At 37.8% G+C, this 25,198-nt stretch overlaps 1 protein-coding gene, 1 non-coding gene and 1 pseudogene across 2 annotated transcripts; all 3 read right to left on the reverse strand.

Annotated features, from left to right (window-relative positions):
* Window positions 1-827: 827 nt before the first annotated feature.
* On the reverse strand, window positions 828-1,035 carry LOC145767711 (small nucleolar RNA U3). The gene has a single exon (XR_014288865.1). It is a non-coding gene; the product is annotated as a small nucleolar RNA U3 (small nucleolar RNA).
* A 3,682-nt stretch (window positions 1,036-4,717) lies between these two features.
* Window positions 4,718-24,957, reverse strand: LOC145767243 (hemoglobin subunit alpha-like). Its single transcript, XM_082579031.1, has 4 exons — window positions 24,737-24,957; window positions 22,976-23,092; window positions 18,780-18,900; window positions 4,718-7,500 (listed from the first exon to the last, which is right to left on the reverse strand). Exons 1-4 carry the CDS (start codon window positions 24,832-24,834, stop codon window positions 7,270-7,272), a joined length of 567 nt encoding a protein of 188 aa, XP_082435157.1. The 5' UTR covers window positions 24,835-24,957; the 3' UTR covers window positions 4,718-7,269.
* On the reverse strand, window positions 14,801-14,991 carry LOC145767714 (small nucleolar RNA U3; annotated as a pseudogene).
* Window positions 24,958-25,198: the final 241 nt, after the last annotated feature.

Genomic DNA, 25,198 nt, shown 5'->3' on the forward strand with positions numbered 1-25,198 from the left:
AATACCTCAAGTAATTTGCATTTAAAGTATAGAAATAAGTTACTTTCATTTACGTCTTCACCAAACAATTGATCACATTTTGCACCAAAATTAGTTCTATTGTTTTCAAATGCAACAAACAAACTCTGACAGACATACCTAACAACTGGTTTTTCACCACTCAGTTGTAAGACTATTTTACAATATTTCTCAAGTGAAAAGACAAAAACCAACTGAGTCAGCACAGGCCGCGTGGCATTCAGTTATAAATATGGTCCAAAGTCCAATTGTACTTTGCCCTGCTTACATTGCCACTATTTTCAACATGTTGACTGGATGAAATAAACGCAGAGAAACTTTCAATTTCATCATCTCGTATTTGTCTTTGCAAATTGCATTCTGTAGTTCCCCCGGCTTGCTGCAAGCATTACGCAATGCCTTCCTAACAAACTAGACACAACAGAAGAATAGCAGCAACACTGACTCACAGCTACAACAGCGACGTCCGTGTTTCAACAAACTATGATATTTCACAATCTTACAACCCAAAAGTTCGTGCGCTGAGGTGGTTCATTGAAAGCGATTATTATAAGTTAACTGCATCTTTGACTTGACTGACGAAAAACAAACCTGTTCATTAATGTATTTTTGCAAACACATCAAATGAGTTTGCAAAATTTATCACTTTCTTTTAGAAAGTAATTGATAATATGCTCGGCATAGAGCACTTTTTGTAGTATTTACTGTTTATTCTTACAAATACGTGACCGCATGCTCAGTTGCTCACACAACATTGCTGATGTACAATTCAAATAATACATTTTTATGAACTACTACTACTCAGAACTACTACTCAGAACGAGTTCCCCTCCTCCTGGTCAACCAAGGTCGACTAAGAACACTCATCAAGGACCGAACCTCCCCAGAGGAAGATCCGATCAAGCTTCATGCTCAGAGGGAAACCCTTCGTCTCGTCATCGTAGCTGAGATTTTGTCAACTTTGAGTGACGTTGTCAAGATGCACACTATAGAAATGATCCCTAAAAGTATGATCTTGTTTTTCAAGGTCCTAAAAACGTTACTATACTATAAAATAATTCTAACGTTTGTGGTAGCATAACTAGAGCATTTTCATTGAGTGTTGCCAGATTACAAACGATGCCACACCAATCCAACAAGGAATACAAACATCTTGGTTTCTGCTTATTGTGGGGGCTTTTGTTTGTTTGTTTGTTTGTTTATCTTTATCCTGCATTGCGGGAAAGCGGACTTAAGCGCTATGCATCGGTGTACGCCTTCCGACGTAGGCTACACCTGACCCACGCTGCAGCCGACGGCAATGTCTGTTTCCGGTTGTCTACTCCACGTGTGACTTAAATTTGGTACTACCCATTACTCGAAATCGATCACTGGGTAGAGGCAATTATCGTAAAGTTTCTTGCCCAGAGAAACAACAGCAAGTACGGGTGGCTGGAGTCGAACATGTAGGCTCTCGACTGCGAGCCCAACGCGCTAACCACTCGGCCACTGCTGCCGATACTCGGCCACTGCTGCCGTAACAAAACAATTGGCTATTATTAATGTTTGATTCTTGCTAAAACAAAATTTACAGTACATCATGTACATCATGACTTCTGGCCATTACACACATGCTAAACATAGGCTATGCCTTCGAGTAAGTTTTCTTCCATTAAATCCAAAACACCTTCGATAAATAAAGTCAACAAAATCAATGATGGGTCAATCGCTGATGTATATCCTTTAATTCAAATGTAAAAATCTCAGCATTTTACTAAAATTTACATGAGATTCGTAGCAGCGGGTGTTCAGGCTTCTGCTGGTACGTAACTAATACTTCTACAATATATTTCTTTGTGATTCTAGAAGCCCTTTTCTTAAATTTGCAACTCCCTAATAATATTTATTCAAAATGGCGATAACAAAGAATGGCGATCAGAGTCAGACGATGTTCAAAACTAACAAAACTCCTTGTGGTGGTTTGTGGGAAATTTCATTTATTTTGTTAGGCCTTGTCTACAGGTCGCATATTTGAGTAGCCTCATAATGTCATGATGTCATTTCCGTAGGGTGGCAATTGACTAGTAGACCGGATGGTCGTCTCGTTGTCTCCCTGTCGGTATGGGAACTAGTGTAACTTTTGCACAGTCCCGACTTTTGCATTGTGTATATTACTTGCATATTTCAAACATGTAGCCTACTATGTTCCTGTTACTGACAAATAAACCATTGATTGATTGAATGTATAACAGCGCAAAGAATCAAGTTCATTGCAAAAAAAGAGCAGCGTCAAACAAAAGTTTCCTGCAGAAAGAATTAGGAAAGTTATATTTATATTTTTAGTTTTATATATTTATATATATTATTTATATAAGTTATATTTTTAGTGTAACTTGGCAACTCTGATTCTTCTAATGCGTTTTTTTTCAGAGACAATTTTAGAATTGTTTTCAAATTGGAATGATTTTTCAAACCGAGGGGATTTGAATCATATTGCTTTAGTTTCAAATTATTATTTGCTTGCATACGTCTGACATCATTGAAATGTATACTTTCAGTCGTCCCCGCATGGTTTCATCAACTGGCACACCTCCAGTTGCTTTAGGTATGTGGAGCCAACTGGTTCTTCCAACTAATTCATCTACTTTAAACTGTTAGGTTTGGTGGCCGTGCTTAATTTACTTTCGTGTACGTAACCTCAATTCAATTCAATTCAATTCAATTCAATTTATTTTTCTTTGTCAGAATGCAAAAGAAATGATATTGAGAAAAAGAAATCTTCTTCTTCTTTCGTTTGAGACTAGATCAAATCAAATTTCAGGGCAGGTGATGGAGAGCCAGGTGAGTGTAACTTCGTCCAGCGTTGCTATACCATGCGTTCCATTTGGTGCCTTATAGATCGGACATTCGAGAACGACATGGTCAGCAGTTTGTTCCTCCGCGCCGCATTCGCAGGATGGTGAGGGAGCCAAACCCCACTTGTGCATGTAATGTAAAATACATGTAAAATACAGTAACAAAACTAACAAAAGGAAAAGGTGGCAAAACCTTAATGGTTTAAGACGTGCGTGAAAGGATCTAATATTGCGGTATATGCATCAATAAATATAGTTAAGCACGGCCACCAAACCTGATACTTTAAAATAAGTTGATGAATTAGTTAAGAATCAGTCGCCTCCTCGTTCCTGGAACAACTGGAGCGCCAATTCTTAAAGCAATGAGAACACGACTGAACCCAACATCACAAAAAAAAACTAATATACACAGTTACACACACATATTGAAATTACATAACGGACTATCAAAACAAGGACTATTTACAGATTTCATACAGAAATAAAGTGTTCGCAGCAACGATATTAACCTTTAAATTTGCATCGCATGCACGTTTTAAACTTTTGTAGTTTTGCCACCTTTTCCTTTTGTTGGTTTTGTTCCCGTTCACTATTTGTAACTTTATCATTGCTGTTGTTTTCCGACAAAGAAAAATAAATTGAATTGAATTGAACCTCAGTGACTCGTTGGTGACGTCATGTGGTTAAGTTAAGTTACAGTATGGCACGCACGAGGGCGCGGTAAAACTAACCAGTTGGCATTCAAGCCGCAAACTTGAAGCAAAATGTTTTCTGGGAAGATTATAAGAATTTTCTTACACAGCCAGAAATAAGAGCAAAGCTGTAGAATTATATTTTTGCAATGTTGTCTGTAGCTGCTTATCCAACTATAACTAACTCATTTTTATAGCAACTTTAAAAGTGATAATCGTCCATAATGAAATCAAAACTCGTTTAAAATATTGATTGATTGACATTTTATTTGTTGCGAGTATATACACACATTATTCAACAGAGTTGGATAAAACAAACGATAACGTAGAATGCATTATATGTGGATACTGCAACAGATGGCTGCGAAGTGACCTGGAAGGTTTTCTAGTCGAGCAGCCACCCTCAACAAAAGAAAAAGTAAGAAATTAAACATCAATGGTATTAATATGTAGATGGCAACGCAGCACTATCTGCAGCTTTTGTTTTTATTTCTTTATTATTAGCCTATTTGGTTTATTTTTATAGATATATTACCAAAACCACTGCCGCACTATCCATGAGGTTCATTGAACATGGCCAACAACACGTTGAACAAGTGATTTAAACATGGCCAAAACTAACCTGTGAATGGAATAGTTCCCCGGCAACAACACTTCAACAATCGGATTACTTCACTCTGTCAATCTCGGTAACCGCCCTGCTTCCAGAGCCTCACAAGTATGCGAAACTACCAGGAATAACCAATCAAGGCTTTGTCAGTCCGAGGATAAAGATTCAAAATCAACCAAGCCAGCAGGGTGGCAAGATACAAAAATATTAAAGTAGAAGCAATCAAACGAGCTACAACATTACAAATCTAATCACCAAATAGCTAAACTACTAACTAGAATCAATGTTGGGTAGCTATACCGTGTAAACAAGCTTAGTATTATGGTTACAGTAACCATTGCAATTTTAAACTACACGTTAACTGCAACTGTGCAAGGCTGCTCATATCATTGTGAAAACCTAAACGACTACTCCTCTCAGCACCTACGGTACTCCTCTAACGGGCTCTCTTCCAAACGAACGGGCTACTTTTCCAAACAAACAAAAAAGTTGCTTAAGAACAATTATAAAATACTGAACGATTGAATATTCTCAAGTAGGAAGATGCAGCTGTATTCATAAAACAAAATCAGCCAAAGTGTATTTGCATAAACTAATAACAAGCAAACAACATTCACCATAGGTAGCAACAACATGCATCTACTAAATGGAGCAGAAGGTCTGTCTGTCTTGGATGATGAAATCAAAGAGTAGCTGCTCGTTAGTAACCTTTCGGTATCGTCCTAGCAACATCGCAAGCTAGGAGTGGTAAAATGAATGATTCTAAGTCCCAGAAGCTTTAACGGAGAAGAAATTTCAATGGTAAGTTTATTAACCGTTGCATACAGTGGGGTAGCAAGATGTCTATTCCAGGGTAAAAGATGGAGTTAACGATCCAATTCTAAGAAAAAAACTGCAAATTCTGAAAGTAATTCGGTTGATGTGGGAGTTTGTAAAACTTTGTAGTGCACCAGAATTCAAAATCAAAGGTTTTGAAAGTGACGTCACTACAATTTACGCGTCACGAATTTGCGTAAGAAATCGACGCAATAACTCCAAGTGAGGACAACAAGTAGAAGAAAAAAAAAATGTACGTCATTAAAACGCAATTTTATGATCGTTAGTGACAATTGGCAAAGTTTCTTTTACAATACACTAACAGCAGATAGGAAAAAGGAAAGAATATATTTCGCATACACGGGTTGGAAAAGCTAATGGGAAAAAACGAGCTTGACTTTGAAGGTAAATGAGAAGAGGAAACAGGGGTGTCCAAAATGAACATGGAAGGAACAGGTGAAAAATGAGGCACAAAGGCGGACTAAAGGAAGACGATGCGATGGACAGAACGAGATGGAGAATATGAGTGAAGGCAATCTCTGCAAGGAAAGAATTGGCCACCCCCACTAGTGGGGACAAAACCGAATTTGGATGATGACGATGATGACTTCAATGCTGTAAATGGTTACCAAGCATCCCTATTATTTTATCCAACCCCTGTATCCGTGAAAATGCACACATTTAAACACATTTTTACATCTCTTACGGTTAGTTGTTAGTGATTTGTTTCAAGCAATACGACAACACGATCCATTGTTATCCGGATAAAAGCTGTGAACACGATTTCCAAACGTGTCAAAGAAAGTTCCACATTTCGTACAGTAATTTCCAAATTTCGATTTCAAATAAAAACAGAAATTCGAGAAATTTTTCTTACAAAGAGAATACAGAATTTATTTCAAGATCGAGATAAAAACAAAGTGGAACTGATCTTGCATATCCTTTGGGACTTGTTTGTGTTGAAGTGAGGGCTACACAATGCATATCATCAAAAAAACTTTTGCTTGATTGTTTATGACAGACAGTCATGGCCAAAAGTTTAAGACATGACTTGATTTATGACGTTTTTGTATTACTTCATAACACTGCATCAGATATTGTTTCAGTTGCACCATCTTTATTCTGGGTTGAAATATGATGTAATCAGTCATTATTGAGCAAATATCAATTGAATATTAGCCAGTAGAGATTACTTTTCTGTATTATTTACCTGTCTAAAATGGGTAAAATGTGCTCTCTTTCGGAGGTTCAGTGATGTCAAATTGTTGTTCTCCCCAGGGAAGGATACACAGAACGTCAAATTGGTGAGCGGCTTAGATTTAGTAAAACTGCTGTGCGTCAAGCAATTGTGAAATTTAAAAAATCAGGAACTTATGCTGATGCAAAACGCAGTGGTTGTCCTTGAAAAACAACTCCTAGATATGACATCTTCATGAAAATGGGAGTGGTGAAGTCTCCAACATGTTCAGCCAAACAAATCAGGGTCAATTTGAATGAAGCTGGTATTCCAGTCAACAGGAGAACTGTTAGCCGCCGTTTAGTAGTAGAATTAGGTCTGAAGTCACGAAAACCAGCAAGAAAACTGAGGCTTACACCAGCGATGAAGAAAAAGGGCCTCCTGTTTGCATTGCAGCACAAAGAGTGGACTTCTGCCCAATGGTCTAAAGTTTAATTTTCGGACGAATCAAGTGTCCAACAGTTTAGTGCAAGAAAAAGAAATGTCCGTCGACCCTCAGGAACACAATTTGATGAAAATTATACCCGGAAAAAAATGAAACATCCACCAGGTGTGATGATATGGGGAGTCATTTCGAATAAAGGTACAGCGGAACTATTTTTTTCTAAAACCAGGAACTACGATGAACGGCCAGAAATACTTGAACTTAATGAAAGAAAGCTACAACTGCACAATAATGCACATGTCGGTGCATGAGTGCACGATTTTTGTGCAAGATGGAGCCCTATGCAATGGTTTAAAGATGGTAACAGAGTTTTTTAGGGCTAAAAAAATTACTCTTCTGCAGTGGCCGGGGAACAGTCCCAATCTTAACCTTATCGAAAACTTTTGGACTTTTCTCAAGAGTAAAGTTGCTGAAAAACATCCCTCGAGTATTGCTTCCCTAATTGAAGCAATCAAATTAGTCTGGATCCGTGAAATTCCTGAAGATCTTTGCAAAAATTTAATCGAAAGTATGCCCAGACAAATCAAGGCCGTCATCAAAGCGAAAGGAGGACACATCAAATATTAAAAATTTGAGATTTTGATGCAAAATACAATATTAATGCTTATTACGTTTTCTTATATATAGTTTAGCAAGAAATAAGCAAAAATAACGACAAGAAGTAGGATGGAGAACTGATTTTCTGGAAATTTGCGGTTTGGTCTTGAACTTTTGGCCACGACTATATCTTTGACGATTCCTTCTTTGATTGTGTCATAAGCCGTCTTCCACAGCATTATGACCTCAGGTGTTGCGTCAGCGCCCTTCAGAGATGACGTGATTATTTTCAGAAGGACATGCCCCATCAGCTGAAAAACATAAAAATACCTGACTATGTTTGTAATACATTTTCTGTTTTTGTAAAGGAGTTTCATAGATTAAAGTGAAAGCCACAGTGGCTGTAAACAAATTTCGCACACAATGCACTTCATACCGTAAATGTTCTGGAATTTTCAATATAGAATAATGAAATACATTTAACAACATGCAACCTAAAACGGGTATCTACATATTAGAGTTATAGTTCGATAAATGATATCAACACCACAAGATAGTGCTCAATAGGCTACCAAGCGCAATGCTATGCAAAGCGAATTCAAGTAGGTTGAATCACTATTATCAAAGTAACCTTTACACTACAGCCTGTTTCACCCTTTACAGGATCGTCGGAAGGTGTTTATTCATGTTAGCTTCGCCAATATTAAACCCTCAGCTACCACTTAGGTCTTAGGCTAATAGCATTTGTTTAAGCTGAGCAACTCATAAATAATCTCATTGAAAGAGCTTTTTGCTTTTGTCGTCTGCAATGATCTCAAACTGACTAAGCCCTGGCTTTTATGCACAGAAAAATAACTTGAACTTGAACATGCGCATGAGGTCATCGCTATTCAGGAAAGTCAAATATTAGAATCCATTGTTTTTCCACTTTTAAAAAAACGGTTCATACTTTTTTTTATTTTGTAAAAAATTAATTTACACAAACCAATTAAGAAAACAAATCAATAGTTTTTTTTTTTAAATCTAAACCTTAAAATCATTTGACTAGGCTACCACTCACATCAATCATTACTTTTGTGTTGCTGGACCGCGGTTTTCATCTATTAGGACTCATTAGCACAACTACTGTAGATCGAAACAAAAACAATTTTAAATTGATAATAATAAAATATGAGTACACAACTAGACCGAAGCGAACTAAATTTGGCATTATAGATTGGATAAAAGTCAAGAAACATGATTTTTGTGGGGGGAAGATAAAACTTTGAAGTGACAATCTCCCGCCTAGACCCCGTGGCTACGTTCCTAAAACCAATCAGGGTTTGTCTATTGGTGCTCCATATTAGTGGGGTATCAAACAATGGAAGAGTTTGTTCATTACAGTAATGAGTCTTCTTCTTCGTTTGAACCTTCTTCGCCACTCCAAGGGTCGAGGGGCTCTGCCTTTTACCACCCTTGGGCAGTGGCGGCGACGCGGTCTAGATGTTTGGGCAGGTGTCGAGCAGCCATTCAATTGATTTGTCATCCAGTTCACGCAGACCACGCACACCATTTGGCGCATGGTAGATGGCGCAATTACAAATGGTGTGGTCTACGGTTTGTTCCTCCTTGCCACACTCACAAATCGCGGATGGAGCCATCCCCCATTTGTGCATGTTCGAGCGGAATAGTCCGACGCCAGTACGCAGGCGGTTGAGCCGCACCCAGGCCTTCCTTGGCAAATGCATTCCGGTTGGGTGGTTGCCGGTGTCGGAGATGAAACTTTGGAGTCTTGAGGAGTTCTTCTTCCACTCCGAGCTCCATTGGTGGTCCGCCCAGGTAGCCGCACTGATGGATTGGTCTTCAGCAGTTTTCATCAGGAGTTGTGCGGCACGTACAAATGGGTGTCTCGATTTCAGTCGCTGAGGTTTCTCGTTCACAGACTCATAGAGACTTGAGTAGAGCAAGTGGTTGGGGTTCGTAGCGCGACGAGAAAGAGACAGGATAGCTTCTTCGCGACGAAGCTCAGCTGGTTGGATGCCTGCAAGGACAGGGAGATTTTCCGATGGTGTAGGTCGCAGGCATCCTGTCACGATACGCAAGGCGTCATTTATGGCAGTGTCAATTTGATGGCAGTGGGCACTGCGACTCCAGACAGGTGCACAGTATTCTGCTGGAGCGTGAACTAGCGCGATGGTGGCAATGCGCAGGGTATCGACTCCGGCTCCCCAGCCTGAGCCGGCCAGACGCCTTAGCAAAGCTGTGCGTGTTGAGATCTTTTTGCGTAGTGACTCCAAATGTTGACGGTAAGTGAGCGACCTGTCCAGGACTACCCCTAGATATTTAGGGTTTGGGCAGAAGGGCAGGGTTTTTCCATCGGTGTTGATCTTGAGCTCACGCTTCGCTTCCCGGTTGTTTAAGTGGAAGGCTGTCGTCACTGTTTTGGTTTCGCTGAGCTTCAGTCTCCATCTCTGGAGGTATGCCGAAAGTGTCGACATGTCCTGGTTTAGAGTCTCTTCCAATGTATCCCATTGATTCGACAAGTGTAAAATGGCCAAATCATCGGCGTAGGCGTATTTTGTCTACTGTAGACCAAGTCACTCTCATGACTCAAGACATCGAAGACTGCTTTGAGGCAAAGAAGAAGGCTGGTGCTGTGTTCCTTGACCTCACAGCCGCATACGACACCGTATGGCACCAAGGCCTCACCTGCAAACTCCTCCGCCTGCTCCCGGACAGGCACATGGTCCGCATGATCATGGAGCTCGTTTACAACAGAAGCTTTACCCTCACCACCGGAAGTGGTAAACCAAGCAGGTTACGACGCCTTGAAAATGGCGTCCCTCAGGGATCTGTCCTGGCCCCCCTTCTGTTTAACATCTACATCCACGACTTGCCAATCACAGTAATGAATCTCAGCTAATTTTAAAATCGATAGTTTACTCTGGAATGGATTGATCTTAATTATTCAACTATGATTTAGTGCACTCGCTACTGCTCTAAGTAAGTAGGCCTAAGGCACTTTAAGAAACGCGAAAAAAGTTGGTTTCAATACGGAAATTCTTAGAATTGACATTGTGTTTAACACTTTGCTCCTCAAAGGGAGGCCAGATTTGGCCCCCCCCTCATATTTCCTTTAATTATTTGAAGCACAGTAACGCCATGCACTTGGTTTTTCTTGACTTTTCCTAAAATTGCCAGGCGGATCTGATGATATTAAATTTGATGCTAAAAGTTGTGTAGTTTTCTTGTAAATTCAAGATTTTGGTGAATTTTTGCTGTTTCTAGCTAACTTCCAGCAAAGCGTGAAATGGATTACATTGCGATGACAAGCCATAAGCTCATAATTGCTTCGTGCATCGATATGCGCGAGCAGAGAGAAGCATCCTCTTGCTTTCTTTTGTTTGGTTTGACCCAGGCCACGGTTTGACCTCAATAATACAAAGCGCGTTATTTCTTATGCTGCAAAGAAAAGCCAGTGATCGCAAAGCTGTTAATTAGAAACAATAATAGCAAGCTTTTTTGCGTTATCAGCTCTACAAAGAAGAATAGCAATCCACGATCAAAACAGTAGGCTATGGAGGCCACAAACTATTCAAAACAGTTGTTTCAAGCAGATAATATTCATTGACGAATAAAAAACGTTACAATAAGAAATCTTCTCTTGGATAAAGACACGAAAACCTGGTTTCGAAATAAACGTTCTATGGAAATGCTCTCATTGACAAAACTTGCAATTGAGGAAATGTATCACTGCAAATGCTTTTGGGAGAAGCCGGAGAAATAGCGTTTTTGCAAACAGTAATTGTGAGATACACTCAAAATTATGAGATAGGCTCCATTTACACGTAGCAGCTAACTCGATGGCGTCCCTTCACTGCTTTATGTCGCCTACTTGTTGTTATGTCCTGTATTTTTGTTTCACAGTGCACTGTGTTTTGTTCCAAAGAGCGCAAAATAAAGATGATAATGATAAGATGATAGATGATAGATAATGATAATAAAATGATGATAATGATAATAAGATGATAATATAAGATGATAATATAATAGATGATAATGATAATGATGATAATAAAATATTACAAAAGATGATAATAAAATATTACAAAATATTTTGTAATGTAGGCCTACAAACAAAATGTACAATGTACACAATGTACATTACAAAATATTTTGTACTGTAGACGAGGCATAAATTTAGGCGTCACATAAGACAAACAACAAATCAGCTTTCTTCATCATTGATTCAACATCTGAATACGTTGCGCCAATGTATAAGAGGCCGGCTATTGTGAAGACCCGCCATTTATAAACGATCCGATTATACCAAAAGTGGGACAAACTAGTGGATCAAAGAATGAATAAATAATGCTGAGAAAACTAAATCTAAGTGACGAACAATACCGATGTCTTCATTTATCTTGGAAAAATGCTGCCTAAACTTATCAACAAAAAATACAGTAAATAACGGCAAGGATCCCGAAAGCAGAATTTGCTCGACTTTGGCATGAATTTAGTCAGACATCTACAGTAATAATTCCACACATACAATAACGGGCTCTCAACTGCTGTAAGATACATAATAATCAACCTGGTTCTGGGCGATTTGTGTAACAGTTTAGGGGAAGACACTACTTGAAATGATGCACCACACAAAAGATTTTCAATGAAGACTGAGTCTAAAAACCGATGTGGATAGTGCTGCACAATAACTTCAAGTTTAGGACAGAAGAGGCACAAAATATCACGATAAAAATAAAGACCTTGTGGGAAATTTTCGAGAATCATAACACGATGCAAATACCACAAACGCTTAGTTTGCATGCTGCTCTAAGCTGGCCGGCAACCACAAAGGTAGACAATAGCCTACAGGCAGTTTATAATTCGATAACAGCGCAATAAACATTATAAATACGTAAACCGACAATTTTCTTTTACAAACGTTTTACGTCTAATAGTAAATTTTCCCCCAACAATTTTTTGTGAAGCACTTGCAAACCACGGTTTTGTAAAATAATTCATCATTATTATTTTTTACTTCTCGGATATTGTAAAACGTCATCAGCAAAATCACAAAAAAAATTTCATTACTTCAATGTAGTAGGCCTAAGAATTTTTTATAGAATTGTAGCCACGTTGTTTCAACAAAGAAGCCATTTTTTAGCAATGTAAAGTTATAGAAAATAATTTGCAATCATGCAAATGGTTGGAAAGAATCTAGGAAGTCTTCTCACAATCTGGCACAGAATGATTATGTTTATTGTATCTCAGTAAAATGTTTTACGACAAACTTTGAAGCTTCGTTATAATCATTTTTATCTTTGAAGTCAAACGTTATTTTTTTTTTGGCCAGAAACATAATCACTGCCTTGCTGACGTTGTCGCTTTTACGCGTATTTTTAGTGCTTCAAACAATAAGGACCCAGTCAGCAATCCAGTCCTTTTACATTGATTCAACATTTGTAAACGTTAAATTTATGTAGATTTGCTGACTGTGGGTTATTTCACATTTCCTTTGTTTACGCATGTTCCTCAATTCGCTGTTGCATTATTTCGACGCTGGCTGACTAAAAATGTATTTTCAAATTGATTGACACAATCTTCAATAAAAAGTGAGCTTCGAACTTAGCTTTGTTGATGTAAATGCTGTATTTTTTGTGGATGTAATTTATGAGTCATGTTTATAAACACCCGTAAGCGAAATGACTTATGATGTGGCCTGCATGATATTTGTGATGCGACTTGACACAAATCCACAATTTCAAAAGCACCTAATTTGAACTTAGAAATTTCAGATTATTTCAACAACTTGTTCAATTGTCTTCTCTCTACTAAAAATATTCATACTACAAACTCAATTGTAGACCTAAAATACACAAACGAAGATGTAAACAGCTATTCAAGCAGGCTAAGGTGTTACTTATGAGAAATTTGGTTCCATAAAACTAGAAGCTAGCCATGAGTTTCGGAATGCATTAGTTTAGGATAAAAATGTAAGACAACAAACGCAGTTTTGTTTTTTTCAAATTCGTGTAACACTATTACTCTGATTGTAACTATTTTAGAATCAGTGAGTAGCTTACAATAAGATTTGCTCGCAAGTCGTAAATTCTAATCAATGCAATGATTCGGCACACCGCACACACACTTCGTGCGTTCGATCGAGCTCTTTGTTATTTAGAAGTTTGCATGAAATCGGATTAGCACGGTTAATTAAAGGCGGCAAGTTAAATCAAAATTGTCGTTTTTGGGTACCTTTGCAAAAATTGAAATATCAAGTTTAACATATAAAATTTTAAAATAATGAGTTTTCAAACTTATAGACAAATGATTTGCTTTTACACCAGTGCAACTTCTGTTGAAATAGCATCAGCGGATAACACGTAACAGCTGATTGAATTTGATCCAAAAACGGCCCCCCCTTGAGCAGTTAATTTCCAAAAAAACGTTGAAAAGCAAAGGGTTAAATATTCAAGTATATTAATGACTCTTTTGTTGCTGAGTGTTTCTAGGAACTCAGACTAGTGCGTACAACTATTTTCTCCAAAGCTCCAGCAAAAGGTCATCAACTGCTTATCAAGAAGACAACTCATTTTCCTCTTTTGACAAGAGCTTCGACCCAAAAGTCAGCGTGTTTTCCACAGTTAAAAACATAATCAGCTACGGGGTCCAAATTCCGCAAACATGTTGCCAAATAGTCGCACGCTCTTTTCTAGTGTAAACTTGAACAAGAATTGCACTTCTAAGTTACCAACAAATTCACCACGTAACACAATTTCTGTTTGGCTCCTTTTTTATTGCCCCTTTAAGTTATGTATTTTTGGGTGTTGAGTTCAAAAATCGCGTTATTTTTTCGTACTATTGTTACTTTTTAAGATATTTAATTTTTGTGTTTCATCTGATATAGCTGTAAGTAGCAAATTGTGTTACTCTTGCAATAGATTTCAACTTGACATCAAGGTACCGTTTGGTTTATTGAACAAAAACATAGTTTTGCAAATATGTAAGTAAGTTCAATCAAAAATCTCTTTTTGAGGGAGCCTTTCTTTTATGACCGCTCCTCACTTGCCTTACCAAAGACCAAATGTGGTCTCCCAGCATTGCATTGTCCCAGTAACTTTTATATGATTTTTTCATTGGCTTAGTATCTTGGTGAAATCTCTCACCATGCCCCTCACTGACTGAAGTCACCAACATTTTCTTAAAAAACATCCAGATAAGAACATAAAAAAAGTTTTTGATACATGCGACAACCAATCTTTTGGCATCATTTCATTAAGTTAATTTTTCCACCAACTCTTTGTAATTTCAGTCCTTTTTATTTATCAAAACTCCATTAACCACGCTTCGAGATGATGAACTGTTTTATTTTGGTCAACGACGTACGAGTACAAAATAATTGACACGGCGAGAAGAACACAATAAACATAGCCAGGTCAGAGACTTTAAAGAACCGGCCTGCCACGCCCCGTGGAGGCGGGGAGCGGCGTGATTATGGGTGGCGATGCACCCGGAAGGGAAGTCCACCAGCTTAGGTCGCGGGGGGCAGGCTGGGGAGTCTAGGTACCTGTGGAATCCTTTACTCTTTGTGGCTACTTTTACTAATTTAATTAAAAACTGAGCAACTACTCAGAACGAGTTTCCCTCCTCCCGGTCAACCAAGGTCGACTAAGAACACTCATCAAGGACTGAACCTCTCCAGAGGAAGATTCAGTCAAGCTTCATGCTCAGAGGGAAACCCTTCGTCTCGTCATCTTGTCAACTTTGAGTGACGTTGTCAAGATGCACACTATAGAAATGATCCCTAAAAGTATGATCTTGTTTTTCAAGGTCGGAAAAACGTTAGCATACTATAAAATAATTCTAAGGTTTGTGGTAGCATAACTAGAGCATTTTCATTGAGTGTTGCCAGATTACAAACAATGCCATGCCAATCCACCAGGATATACAAACATCTGGGTTTCTGCTTATTGTGGGGACTTTTTAACAAAAAAAGTTGCTATTATTAATCTTTGATTTTTGCTAAAACAAAATTTAAAGTAGATTATGACTTCTTCTTGTTCTGTGGTCTGTCCAAACTAACTTTATTTTCAGTTCAGTTTATTTTTATTTCTAGCCATTACATACATTCCAAACATATGCGGTATGCCTTGGTTGGAGTAGGTCTTCTTCCATGTTTCATAAAATTTTCGCAGTTAAAAACATGATCAGCCACGTGAAACAACTTTCGCAAACATGTTACCAAGTAGTCGCACGCCCAAGAATTGCACCTCTAAGTTATAAACCAACAAATTATGTACCGGTAGTTAGGCAAAAAACGAGTTAAAAAACTACAAATCGAATTGAAGGTTTTGAACATCTATGTTTTGAAGAAGCAAAACTATAGGGCAAAAACGAGCAACCCGCGACTGCTGAATTTTTCCCACGAATCCGAATCGAAGCGAAACTAGGCCAATTCTGCAGGAAAACCGCAAGACTGGCAATCGTGTGGGCAACAAAGAGCAAACCAGCCTTTGAGGCTACGTAGAGGTCATATGTCAGCAATCAAAAATCGAGCCAACTGATAAAACGGACAAATAAAGTCCAAATATTTCAACTAGCTGAGTCAATCAGATGGAGAAAATAAATTGGCATGAATGGGCATCAAAGACCTGTGGCTTATTTGAATTACTGCACTTAAAAAAGTAAAAATTATTGAACAATTACATCCGCCACATCCGCACCACGTTTCTCATCCGCATTACATTCCGCACAATTGCGTACCATCCCACGGGTTGAAAAACATTATTACGTTCAACCTTCTCAAGCTGCTTCTGTTTTGCGTCAAGGATTTTACATAAACGTTGTGGTCAATGGGCTGAGTGAAGATATCCAGACTGCATTTTTTTTTTTTACATTGATTCAGCTCAATATTTGAACATGCAGATTGCAGACATTGAATTAATGTAAAAAACAACTGATTTGCAGTCTGGATACTTTCACCCTGTTTACTGTACATGTGGCTCAAATGAAGCTATGGAACATTCTTAACTCTTTCGTACATCACTACGAATCTACTACATTGTATAGTGAGTGATTATATAGCTTTAGTATTATAAAGGTTTGGTAGAGAGTTCGCTCTGTTGTACCACAGACATACAAAACCAAGTAACTTCAATGTGTTATACATATTTTATTTTTGTCACACAAATAAAAGTTGTCGGTTATAGTGGATAGTCAAATTTATTATCTAATTCTCACTTTTATGCATATTGCAGATGTAAAATAATTCTTGATGAAGACACAAGTACGTGTTAAAAACGTTTGAAAGTTTATTTTAATTATGTTGTGTTTTCCTTGCGTGATAAAAATAAAATACTGTATGTTAAACCAATTGAAGTTAGTTTGTTTTGTATGTAGGTGCTCTAGTATTTTATCAAACAAAACCTTAAATAAATTGCAGCAATGCCGTCAACCCTAAGATTGCTTTCAATTGTTCAACATTGTGGTTCTTATTGCGCAATCATTCGTCATAAGAAATATATCAACAAGCCTTGTTCCGTCATAATTGATTAAACAATAAATTTCGTCACGAATACGGAGGAGAACAGAAAGCCATCCAAAGTTCATGAGTCGTTTGGACAATTGTTAGACAAACGAGACAATTACAACTCAAATACCGAATACAATAAAGTAATTCACGTTTGGCTGCATTTCATAAATCGTAAATTATTGCTGCATTCTCCGTTTGTGCTACATCCCAGACAGTAAAATCCGTCACTTTTACAATGATTCAACGTAATTCAACATTGATTCAATGTTGAATCAACATAAAAGTGACTGATTTTGCTGTTTAGTTTGTTAAATATCACCATCAAAACGCTTCTATTCACGGATTTCTAATTTTTCTACTTTTGTTTATCCCCTTGTTTGGCTTTGTTTTGTCTCTATTTGATCCACGTTGGCTATTATCATCATTTTCAGCCTGTGAGAGCCCACTGCAGAGCCTAAGCCTTCCCCTTTTCATGCCAATTTACATGATTATGTGCTAGTTGGTACCAATTGGTTGTATTGCATTGTTTGTCAATGTCGTCCCTCCATCTCACTTTCGGTTTTCCTTTCTTTCTTTTGGTTTCTCGTGATGTCCATGTTGTTAATTTTTTAGTCCATCTATTGTCCTGATATCTTGCTATATGACCTGCCCAGGACCATTTTAGTTTCTTGATTGTGCTTAATATATCTCGTAATTTCGTTTGATTTCTGATCCATTCGGCAGTCTTTTTATCTCGCCATGTTAAACCCATCATGATTCGTTCATGTGCTCTCTGCATAGTTCTTAGTTTAAGTGTTAATTTCTTTGTAAGGTTCCAAGTTTCTGCACCATATGTAGCGGTTGGAAGGATGCATTGATGGTAGACTTGTTTCTTGAGAGAAAGAGGCAGTTTTGACTTAAATATCGAACTTGCTCTTCCAAAGGCTTGCCATCCAAGTGATATTCTTCTTTTGATTTCATCTTCTTTATTGGAGTTGATTGTAATTTTTTGGCCAAGATATACAGTATATAGTGATCAACTTTTTCGATAGTCGCTCCGTCCACAAGCACATTGCTCCCGATGTCTGCCAGTTTGTTAAACATAACCTTCGTTTTGTTAAAGTTCATATGAAAGCCAATCTTTTTGCTTTCTGTATTGAGTTCACTTAGCATTGTTTGGAGTTGTTTAGGTTGCTCAGATATAAGGATGATGTCATCAGCAAAACGTAAATGGTTTACGTATTCACCATCAATTTTGATTCCTTTTTCTTCCCAGTTAAGTTGCTTAAAAATCTCTTCTAAGGTTGCTGTAAAAAGTTTTGGAGATATTGTGTCACCTTGACGTACCCCTTTTTGAATCTGAAATGGTTCAGAGTCTTTGTGCAGCCGAATTATACAGTAGATGTATTTTTCGCGTAAATGTTTTTGAGAAGTTGAGTGTATGATTGGTCAATTCCCTGTTTTTCCAGTGCTGAAATGACAGCTGATGTTTCAACAGAGTCAAACGCTTGTTTATAATCTATTAGTCCAAGGCAGAGTGGGATGTTATATTCGTTTGTTTTTTCGATTAATTGGTTGATAGTATGCAAGCGGTCCATGGTTGAAAACCCTTCCCTAAAACCTGCTTGTTCTCTCGGTTGGTGGTAGTCCAAATCTTTAGCAATTCTGTTGGTAATTACTCGGGTAAAAAGTTTGTAAATTGTTGGAAGAAGACTAATCGAACGATAGTTTTCCAAGTCTTTTTGGTCTCCCTTCTTATGAAGAAGTATGATGATAGCATTCTTCCAGTTGGAAGGAATTTGTCTTGTTTTAATGCATTCCTTAAACAGATGGGTTGGCTATTATACTGTACGGAATCTTTGTTTTTTTGTTAAGTCAAACGGATCAATTATGTGACAACACAGAACTTAGATACCAGGGGACTATTTTACTGCTGATTGAGGACCCCCGGAGATTGTTAAAAATATTTTTTATCATTCAGCACAAAACATGTCAAACATCAAACTACTTTCATTTAGTTCCACATTAAATTTCTTGAAAATTTTTGTTTCGACAACCAAAGAGTTGTTTTAAATTACGTTCTATCAAACCACTTACATCAAAATTTGTTGTATCGACTTTCTTTCTGTGGTGAATTGCAGCTAGTCTTTCGAAAACTTTTTGAGGGCCGCTTTCTTGTCCAAGGGAGTCCACTATTTCAGTGATAGAGGAGGCTACACTGAAAATTAAACACGTTGTCATTGTAATTACAGCAATAACAACTCACCGATCGCCAAGTTTACTAGGTCAAGCAAGGTTAAATTTGATTTGAGTTCTTTTGAAAGGTAGTATTCAAATATTGTGAAATCCGCTATATCATTTAATATCACGTGATGACTAACCAAACCTTTGTAAGAACAAACCAGACCACGTGGCAGGCTGTGTCTTGGTGTTAGGTCAATCCCAAATAGTTAGAGCCAATGTTTGATTTTAAATGTAACACTGCCCAAGAGTAGTCGTCAAGGTCAGTCGTCAAGGTCGGTCATCAAGGTCGGTCGTCAAGGTCGGTCATCAAGGTCGGTCGTCAAGGTTAGTGGTCAAGGTCAGTCGCCAATCAGGCGTATTTACACTAGGATGTTAAAATCTGACGCCTTTGACTGTCAACCTCTTTTGATTTGCTTACAACACCGACCATGCGCCGACATTATGATTTGCTTACAAAAAATAGTCCAGTTACAATTTTCTATGTAGAAATTGATTTTTTGTAGTCTCAGTCAAATTATTTGTTTTTGAGGAGTGGCGGGCCAACTGTGACAAATTTGCCCCAGTTGTCAACCCTGGAATTGTTTATCTTACGTCGGGACGACCTATTGGAAAGATAGCTTGTGTTTATTTAAAAAAAATGCAATTTTGTGAACAAAGAAACGATAAGATCAAGCGACGCTAGCTCGACTCTGAAGATTTGCACTTCGTAATATTAAAAAGCTAGGCGAACAGGTAAGTCAGGCGTTCCGCCAACGACGATTGTGGCGAATTCGTCCACCAACAAAAATGCCTCTTGCGCAAGGAACAAGCCAAAATTATGACATGTATGTGTAAGGTAACAATATATGATAGCGTTTAAAATTTTTTGGAAAAAATTGAGCAATTATTTCAAGAAAAACTATCACTTGAAAAATAACTGATTTCCATCAAGAGAAAATCAAAAGACTATCATTTTTCAAAGTGGCTGACTAGCACACATTTTCCGCTAGATGACAGAATTGCGCATCATTTGGACGCTCAAGCATGGACGAATTTGTCACAAGCGACGTTCAGAAAGTTTACTAGAGCATAGCGACGAAATTTCAAAGACAACTCCACGGGACGAATTCGTCACACACGGCGTTAGAGGCGCTCGGACGTACATTTTTACAAGTACAATGTTATGATTAAATCTCATCAAAGAATAGTTATAGCCTATAGACATTCATTCGGGTTGCATGTGTTATCATCATAGAGATTATGGGCGTTTATATCGTCCCTTGGTGGTATCGAACCTAGAACCTTCTGACTGCCAGCTCAATATTTGAACCTGCTTGATTTGCGCAGCCGCTGAAGTTTCTTTGCTAAGTTTGTAGAAGCCACAAGTGAAAGAATCGAACATCTCTGTTTCTGCCGTTGCAGGTCGGAGGAGAAAAGCTTTTTCCGTCGCTCAACGATAAAAAAAAGATGGTTCTTGTGTTTTCTTTTGTTAAAAGTCGTTATAGATATTTACATTGCAAGGGTTCCAACTCAATATGCGATGTATCTACATATTTTGTTGACATCACAACAACTGATAATGAGCGCTGTTGTTTATTGTTTGTATCCTCAACAATGGAGGAATCCAGTATAAGAGCGTCTAATACACTGAAACACAGTTATTGAGAATGATGAACTGTTTGCTGCATGTAACTAGAGCAGCTTCGTCTAAATCCTGGTACAAAGATAAACATCGATTTGAAGGTCTTTCTATTTCTTTCAATCATTGAAATGTGCCCTGACGCTTCTATTGTGTCCGCATAAGTCTATTCCTTAAACATCTGCGTAAGTTAATTGAAGTTAGCGGAAGCACTTGACATCGTTGCACCGATGTAAATGACGGTATCTACAGACCCATCAATCATGGCTTCCTTGAGCAAACATGAAGGGTCTTTGAAAGGTCAAACTAGGGTTCATGACGTCTGGCCTTACCTACCATCATTGACAAACAAAGTATGTGACGTTATTTTGCTACAAATTTCATCATCTGGAAATGCATTGACAGTCTGGATAAATTGAATTGGATTTCAAATGCGGTCTAGTTTCAAAGGAAACGTTTCGTTATAGAAAAGTAAACTTGTTCAGGAACTTTCTTCTCGAAAGAACAAGATACGATATGTATGAAATATGAGTGGATTTTAGGACAACTACCTGACTACTGGGTGACAGTTCACATAGCTTTGTGACAGTCAATTTCCTACAATTTTGAAAGTATGTCCATGCTTTGAAAGTTGTATTTACCTCAAAAAATGAAATAAAAAGAAATAAAAATAAGCTTTTTTATTGCGTTCCGCTATAAAATGTCAAGTTAATCACTCCTAAAATAAGGCCCAGAGACAGTGGCAATTCAGGGGGAGGGGGATTGGGGCGATCGCCACCCCTAAAACACAGAAAAGTAACTTTATTCACGTGTATTTGCAAGGTCGGATTAATGTAGACCGAGGCTACACATTATTGTGTTTTATTGAAATCGTCCCCTCCCTTGAAGCGATTTGCTGGATCCGCCCTTCCCAGAGATTCTTGTCTTTGCGTTCTCATTGCACGTTCGCCTCATCTACAGCATGCTTGCAGTGAAAATAGGAGCAGTGGGATAATGGGACGACTCACTTTTATATATTGTTCATGCGATGTGGACTACTAGAAGGTTGCCGTGGACATCAAGATTAGGCAAAACTGAATAAACAATTTTTCGCTTTTTCATAAATGAAGATCTGAGTTGAAGAACTATATACTTAAGTCCAAAATACGACTTTTGAGATAGTTCTTTCAATCTTGTTTAATCTTTTATTTCTATGCAAACACCATCGTGTGTTATAGAGAAATTAAGCCATTTATCAAATCATTTTTTGCTTGGAGACGGGCAATGACCATCATACAACAATACAACATATATTTGGTGATTTTGATGATCAACTCAGTTTTCACAAAATGTGACTTATGTGGTTTTACTACTTACGACTTGAATTGCATTCTCAGCAAATAAATTGATGAAACTTGGTTGAAATTTTGGGTGCTACCATAGCCTACCGTAAGACAATCGGACTAAAGCGTGAAATCTATTTACCGTTATCACTACAGCGAGAGGCCTACCACTGCATCATCGTGACATCATCATCTCGCAACACCCACATTGAGCGTACGTGGACAGGTCACGTAGGTAGGTACTTAAACATGTTCTGATTGGTTGGCGGTGTCATTGCATTCATTGGGATCTTATTGAGAATTGACCTGTTTAAGTGGCTACCAGTCACGTAGGCTGTACCTAAGTATGCGACATATGGAGGATACCTCATGCTACCGTAGCATAAGTTTGTTATGTCGCTATGACCCTCCCTTTTCCTGTTGTCCACCTTTATTTTCAGTGGGAAATCTCCAACTTTTGCTGACCCTAAGTAAAACCAACAGAATGATGCAACTCACACGAACAAGTTAACCTACGTTCGATGTATTGGGGTAGTTTATCATTAACTCTATTACCCATTGTAGCCTTTGAGGATACATATTACAGCTCCGGGAACCAAACTTTGAGTTACCTTTGGCATCACCTTATCGTTTGTACAAAGGTACAATGGGATAGGTGATGAAGTTGGTTTATGAGTTGGATTAAAAGGTGAAAGAAGTTTCATTCTCAGTGATGAAAGCTACAAGCAGAATAAAAATGATCAAGAAAATAGGGTTTCCCATCTTCCCCCTTCGACACAAATGTAACGCCCCATAAACATAACACGTGGCGGATCCTTTGCTTATATTTTGCTTCAAAGACACGGTGTTTGTAGTAAAAATGTAACCCTTGGGGTCATTTTAGCTATAATCTGTAAGAAGCGGTTGACATAATCTTGTATTTTGACATTTTATGTTATATCTGTATCAATATCATTCAGCTGGATAGCCAAGTTTTGAAAACATAGCACGTCACTCGAATGGAAGTCGGTTCGACGCCGCTAAAGCATCCTGCTGTGTTTTTGGTAAGAAACTTAAACAAATAGTGGTACATCACTGCCGACATTTCCATTTATCCAATTGTCTGTTACCTTTTTGCATGAAAGGCCACTCTTTTGCTAGCTCGCATGCCTTCTATGGTGAGTTCTATGTCGTCCAAGCCCATTCCTTGGAAATAATTCACCGTCTGTGGTTCATCCGTGAACAATCTGCAGGATATGTTTACTTTAGATTTTAAACAATGAAGTGATACATATTGATTATACTTGTATATTCAGTTGTCTGTTGTGTCATTGAAAGCTGAGCGATGGTTTGATTGTTTGCAGCAATGCAATTGTATGAATGCAGAAGTATTTTTATTTTCTAAGTTTATGGAACTGCGTAGTTTGGTTCACGCATTCACAAAAATATATCAACCCTTCTTCTTAGAAAATAATATTGTATCGGCATCAAGAAAATAGAAAAAGCTAGAAAAACAGAAAATAAATTGTTAATTGTAATTTTCCGGCCAAACCCGGCCACAACACATGATAGGCGTAGAAAATTGTTGCGGTAGAACTTTCTAAATCGCAGTGTTTGTTTTGGTCGTAAACATAACGGAAATTTTAGAAATAGCCCACAATATTTAGAAATATTTGAGACCTGAAATCAGAAGAAAACAAATTCATAAACTTTATCTTAAAAGTTCCAAAAAGTTTTTAAACTTTTCCAATTTTAGTCATATCGCTGGTCTGACTCGTAGTGTCCGATTTAAAGTTAAAGTGGAAAAGGTCGGTCATGGATTTAACAAATTTTGTTCATCTTGGATGAATTTTGTTCTGTGGATGTGGCGCTATATAAATATTGTTATTATTATTATTTTTATTGTTATTATTATCTTTATACTGATAAACTTGCTTTCGGCGATTTAATAATTTGTCAGGAAATTAACCTCCCGAGATATTGTCGAGCCTCAAAACTATCGCAAACCAAAAGTTGAAGTTTAAAATAATTAGAAACGTGAGAAAGTGTTCAAATGTACAACAACCTGCGATGCTGCATGCAAGAAAAATCTTGATACACCGCACGGCAGGTTAGGCCTACTTACATGCCATGATACTACTCACTGATGCTTCATAGTTTTAATATTTTAAATATCCGTAGGAGATGGGGGTGCAAGGGGAGGGAAAATCGCATACTCGCGACAAAAAACACATCTCGAATTTCCGGATAAAATATTTAGTTATTTAGGCAAATTGTAAATTGTTGCGTTTTTAAATGTACTGTTGCAAAGACAAGATTTGGGCCAATCTTGTTCGCATCTCCAACATGTTTCATTCTCCTATGGTTATGTTTCCAGGTAATGTCAGATCTCAAGAAGGATGCCAAACCAATCAAATAATTAAGAGCCCAACATATAGATTTTAACTCATGTTTAGAAAACGGTTTAAAAACTTGAAAACTTGACAATCTTCAACTTCAGTTCTATTGGTTGTGATTTTCATCTTTAACACGTTTGGGTGCGCAATGGTTTTTGGGAGACAAATCATTTCCAGGACGCTCGAGAAAGAAAATGCTCGGGGTATCTTTTCAGGATCCGGGAAGAAAAAGCATGATCTGGGCCTGGGACTCTCATTTGAACCAGACCCAAATTATGCGTTTCATCTTTGACACCAGTAGGTCACTATATTAAACTGCAGTGTGTCTAATAACCCAGACTGCAAAATTCATCATTTTTACATTGATTTAACGTTTGCAGACGTTGAATCAATGTAAAACTGAAGAATTTTGCTGTCTGGGTAAGTAACAATTTACATTACGTTTTGATATTCAAAACAAATACAATAACATTGCAAGAACCATTGCAGATTTACCTGTGCAGAATTTTGAGCCCAAGTTCTTCCACTCCGATAGCGGTGAGTTGTCCCCAGGTTCTTTTTAAGGTTTCGATGTTTTCTTGTGACAGCGACATATTTTAACATAAATTACAAACTTGCAAACTCGGATCGCAAAGTCAACGAATAAAATAGTTGCACACCACAAAAGCTTGCTGACTGACTTATGAATTATATTTAAGTATGAATTACAAAGCTCTTCTCTAATAAGTCCAACCTACAAAAAAGAAAACTCATTTATTCTTCAAAGAAATACTCAATGACAACAAAAACTTAAAAACTTTTTAAAATGTTGACATTGTGAATTTTTTGCTTTGTGTCGCCGAACCACAGTGTGCCAGTCTGGCCTTCCCTTTCATTAGCTTTCGCGACAAAAGATTCTTGAGCAATCCAACATACGTGTTAATGGTATTGAAGCATTGTTGAAAAATTCACGGATGA

Source organism: Aplidium turbinatum, chromosome 3 (assembly GCF_918807975.1).
Source record: "Aplidium turbinatum chromosome 3, kaAplTurb1.1, whole genome shotgun sequence".
NCBI classification, from domain to species: Eukaryota; Metazoa; Chordata; class Ascidiacea; order Aplousobranchia; family Polyclinidae; genus Aplidium; species Aplidium turbinatum.